General features: G+C 45.5%; 1 protein-coding gene across 1 annotated transcript; it reads left to right on the top strand.

Moving 5' to 3' along the window:
• Window positions 1–2,735: 2,735 nt before the first annotated feature.
• On the top strand, window positions 2,736–4,687 carry LOC309712918 (dexamethasone-induced Ras-related protein 1-like). The gene is made up of 2 exons (XM_082544122.1): window positions 2,736–3,354; window positions 3,609–4,687. Exons 1-2 carry the CDS (start codon window positions 3,084–3,086, stop codon window positions 4,136–4,138), a joined length of 801 nt encoding a protein of 266 aa, XP_082400248.1. The 5' UTR covers window positions 2,736–3,083; the 3' UTR covers window positions 4,139–4,687.
• Window positions 4,688–5,267: the final 580 nt, after the last annotated feature.

Raw genomic sequence — 5,267 nt, 5'->3', positions numbered from 1 at the left:
AAGCACTTTTGAAATAAGGGGAAAGCCAAAAACTGCGCTTCCTCCTCTTCCATAACATTGATTCATTAATATTGAATTCTCTTGCAGCTGTTCTATTCCCATGTTGTTGCAGTATATTAATAACTAACCTCGTATTGTGGATGAATAATCTCAGTTGTTCTCCTGACTGAAGGGTTAGCTCGCCGTCTGCCCCGTTTTTTTTCCACTGCCTCTCTGCGTTTCCCTTCCCACGGCTGGTCGTCCTCGGAGTGGCATTATCTGTCTGCCGTTCACTGCTCTCACGTGCCACCTCTTATCATTACCGGAGCGCACATGTAGGAGAGAAAGAAATTATTTTGGTTAATTTTCTCTTTGCTTTGATGTTAATGCAGCTGTGATGGAACCAAATACCATAATTGTGTTTGTTTAGTGTGTAAGCTGCATGTTTTTCCTCTTTTTGCTGCTCCTCTTGTGTGCCTGTGTGCTGTTGTTTGTCTTCCCAGCGATGTGGAAGCTTGAGAAGCAGATCGCAGTCCGTGGGCATCTGTTTCCATGGTACTTTTCCCACTTTTCTATTTTGATTGCACAGATTTTCCAGTTTAACTGGCCTTGTTAGCCCTCTTTTCTTTAAATGTATTGCATATCTGTTTGTTTTCCACAAAGCAGATAGACAGGAGCCACTTAATGTTAGTCACATGAGCCTATAACACTGACCTTTCGGTTCCTCGATTACGGTCTTTGTAGCAGACGTTACCACAGGAGTGCACTCCTGAGCGTTCCTCCTTTACACATCCAGCAGCAGGAGGATCCCACTCTTTCTCAGTCATTCATCATCTACCCTTGGACCAATTAAATTCCTCTGTGTCACATATGTGTTATCAGACTCCCATACATGTAAGCAGAAGCTCAATCATAAAAGTCATTATTTAGATTGGCCCTTTCAGAATCAGCTGCATTACATTACTTGATCGTAATTATCAATTCATTAATGAGGCGGGCCCCCCTGTGCCCACACACTGGTGATGTGCCTGCTGGTCAGATGCCTTTAACTGTGGCGAAGCAAACAGTCAGACGTGCTGCCTAATGACCCACTTCCTCACTCCGTCTCTAAGACTGAGGCCAGACATCCCATCAAAGGAGGCCCATTTCCACTCCTTATACCCATAATCTCATTCTTTAAGTCTATACAGCCTCTGGCCATAGATGAGGGTGAAAGCACACACAGATCAGTAAATCAACAGCTTTGCCTTCTCCTTCACCACAACAGAATGGCTCTGCACAACATAACTGCAGACGCTGAGCCAGTTTTCTTCACCGTGCACAGGAAAAATCTGACAGCAAAATCCAGCATTTGTTATTATGTAGAGAAAAGCATTTGGTGGAAAGATCTACTTCGTAAATCTGACCACAAAATTAGCTAAAACTAAAAGGGGTGGATGAGCTTTTACTTAGTTGGAAAGTTCACAGATACTTGTCCCTGGAACTAAAAGTCCAGGCTCCCTCTGCTTCCAGCCGGACATCCCTCACGCCTGTGATGAGTCAGCTGTTATTTCCTTCCATCGAGGATGAAGTTGGGAAATCACTGTTCATCAGTGGTGCACTGACTTACTTTGATGGAGCACACTACTCCTGATGGAACCCTGCTGCTCATTTTGACATTAGCTGAGGATGCACTGCTTCATTTTTAAAACATTTTTTTGAAGAGGCAAGACTGAGATTTGAACATGTTGGACATGTGCAGAGGAGGGATAGTGGATATAGTGGACAGATGACGTTGGAGATGGAGCTGCTGCACAAAGAGGAGGTTCATGGACACGCAGAGGGACAGACTTAGGCGCAGGCAAGATCATCTGTTGTTGTGACCCCCAAATGGAGCAGCTGAAAAAGAAGAAGAATCTCATATCTGTGCAAGCAGATGTTCTCACATTTCCACATCTGTGTCACCGAGTCAGGGCGTTACTCCCCACACCTGAAGGGATGAGACACAATGAAGCAGTGAGCTAATATTAAAATCAACTGCTGTCTCCTGTTTTGCCCAATAAAACCCCACCTCCCAACATAGATACACACTTTCCACTTTGCGACTATTTACTACTAATTTTATGAACCGCTGAAGAAATCTTTGTTGCCACCTCGACTGCACACTTTCACAGTGACAGGTGAGTGAGTGTGGTCATCGAAGGTTTGATGAATTCCTTTTTTTGCATTTGCTGTGAAACTAAACGGAGACTGCGTTTACGCTGACACATGCGCACAGACACGCAAAGTCACTCCACGCTGAGTTTTGTCCCCCTTCTCCCTTTTAGGTAAGTCGTGGCAGACGCCTTGATGAAAGTCGTGCCCTGAGTGCCCCCTTTCGGTCTCCATAGTAACTGCAGCATCTCGATCAGCCGTTCAAGCTGCTGCTGCATGGTGATTATGAATCAGCAGCTGCTGGACTTGCTGAAGATGTGAATGAATAAATCAATGAATGTGACCTTGTTTGTAAATGACAGCGGTGGGTAAACAGCTGTGGAGACTTTAGATTATTGCTCAGCATGTTTTTCTTTTTTCCCTTTTCTCCTTAGATGATGATGTTCCAGTCAACATGACCTGCTCTGCTCAGTCTAGAGGAACCTGTATCCGCTGTCTGCTTTAATGGTGTCTAAGGTCCAGCCTGTTTATTAACACAGTGTGCCAAAGTGGGTTTTAAACGCCGGAAAAAAGCGTCAATTATTAACTCGGTAATAGTGCTGGAAGTTTTTTTTTTTAGTTTGGCTGTTACGCACAGACCCCGCCGCCCTGCCCCGCACTGTTACAAATGTTCTGTTTTTCGGACGGTCTGTTTGGTTCTGTTTCCCGGCGCTCTCTCCCCATCTTAATTAGAAGTGACAGACTGACGCACCGGTGGGAGTTTGCTCCGCTTTTCGTTGCACTCAACTGGGCACCGAGTACTCACCGAGCTGTGACGCGGACAAGAGGCGGGGTCAGCCTCGCGCATAAATATGGCTCAGCCTCTAGACAGAAACACACTAGAGCGCAAGTGAGAGCACCGAGACACAGAAGGCTGCTCACCTGCCTTTTACGCACAGACGAACGGTGCACATCCAACCCCGGGTTTAAACATGATCAAAAAAATGTCGCCCTCCGAAAGCGATTTTGACATCCCAGCAAAGAACTGCTACAGGATGGTGATTCTTGGATCCACCAAAGTTGGCAAAAGTGCAATCGTGTCCCGATTCCTGAACGGGAGATTCGACGAGCAGTACACGCCGACTATCGAGGACTTTCACAGGAAAGTGTACAGCATCAAGGGGGACGTTTACCAGCTGGACATACTGGATACGTCCGGAAACCATCCTTTCCCTGCTATGAGGAGGCTTTCAATACTGACAGGTACTTATCCACATTCCTATCAGTGTCCTTTTTTATACCAGAGAATCCTTATGTAAACTAAGAAAGCAAATACGGGCTTTCTAAATTCTGCACGGACTCGGTCAGAGCGCACATCGTGCGCTTTAGCGCGTGGCTGCAGGGTGCAGCAGAGCCTCCTGTGCTTTATTGTAACTGTGCATACACACAGGGAGAAAATGAAAACACTTTAAACAAAAGCAAAGGCGGTTAAACAAAATAATATTCTCTGCTTTCAGGTGACGTGTTCCTCCTCGTCTTCAGCTTGGACAACCGAGACTCCTTCCAGGAGGTGCAGCGGCTCAAGCGGCAGATCTACGAGACCAAAATGTGCCTGAAAAACAAGATCAAAGAGAACATCGACGTCCCTCTCGTGATCTGCGGGAACAAGGGTGACAGAGAGTTTCACCGGGAGGTTCAGAAGGAGGAAATCGAGCAGCTGGTGGCCGGGGACGAGAAGTGCGCGTACTTCGAGATCTCCGCAAAGCGCAACGAGAACGTGGATAAGATGTTTCAGACTCTGTTTACCCTGGCCAAGCTACCTCACGAAATGAGCCCCGACCTTCACAGGAAAGTGTCGGTGCAGTACTGTGACATGCTGCACAGAAAGTCTCTGAAAAACAAGAAGCTGAAGGACATCGGGGAAGCGTACGGCGTGGTGACCCCGTGCGCCCGGAGACCCAGCGTGCACAGCGACCTCATGTACATTAAAGAAAAGGCCATCGGAGGCGGCCACGGCAAAGACAAAGAGAGGTGCGTGATCAGTTAAGCGGACACTGAAGCTCAGACTCTAATGACACGTTTGAAGGAGAAGAGCCCGGCCTTTGGTCAGAGCAGCCGGCAGCGCTCAAACTGACTCCGGAGGTTTTGGAGACGCCGAGACCGCCGCGCGCTCCGGTGAAGCTCCGTTTGTAAAGGACACAGACTGGACACGAGTCCGCTAAAACTACCAAAAAAAGAAAAAAAAGGTTTCCCACCAGACATTCGAGAATGTTAGCTTGCTCCGTCAATCAGAGCCCGATGTGTGACGTGGCTTCATACTCTGTGAGACTCGCGCATAGATGCGTAAATGTGTTTTGTTGACGTTATACCTTTACAGACGGGAGAAAGAGAGAGAGAGAGACTCTTTGGGTGAGGAGGTGCAGTGTTTCGGGGAGGTCATGTTTACATCTTCTAGATTTTCTAAAGGCTAAGTACACTTGAATGTTTCGTTGCAATCTAGAGTATTTTTTATTGTGAATGTATATTTATTGTCACTGTCATTTTTCTCTTTTGCAGTGAAAAATATAAAATGTAATAAAACACAAATCAACACAAATATTTATCTCTGTTTCTTCTATTTTATAATGTTAATATTTCTGTAGGCACCTTATAAATAGATGTATTCAAACAAGGGGGATAAAAAGCACAGCCCAAAATAATATCCTTCACATCTCCCATTTGATCTTGTCATTCTGAGATGTCATGCTCTCTGGGACTGGGACGCTTCAGTATAACTGATGCAAATATCTACATTTTGCACTTATCCTGCAGAACCAAGCAGGATCTGTTACTTGTGCCCCTAATTCCAATCAAATAAAGACAATATAGTGCAGAAAAACAGGCTTTATTACCCAGAGGAAATCAATGCTTTCATGTTTATTTAAACTGGGGACAAGTCATGTGTTAGCACCTCACTAACTGCAGGAAGACTGAAACAGACCAAATTAAGGGGATCTAAAATGTGAAAATCACTCTACCCCACCTGCAAAATAATTTGAGGTCTATCCAGGAATTGTAAATACTATTAAAAACATGCTTCAAAAGCATTTTAGTGAGCTGTTTTGCGTCACAAGGTGGACGCTTGTGGTACAAATATGCAAATCATGTCCCTTTAATGTCCAGATTCTTCTGTCCTT

Source organism: Aulonocara stuartgranti (genome assembly GCF_965226115.1).
Source record: "Aulonocara stuartgranti genome assembly, chromosome: 8".
Taxonomy (NCBI): domain Eukaryota; kingdom Metazoa; phylum Chordata; class Actinopteri; order Cichliformes; family Cichlidae; genus Aulonocara; species Aulonocara stuartgranti.
This window is presented reverse-complemented; position numbering and strand designations above follow the sequence as displayed.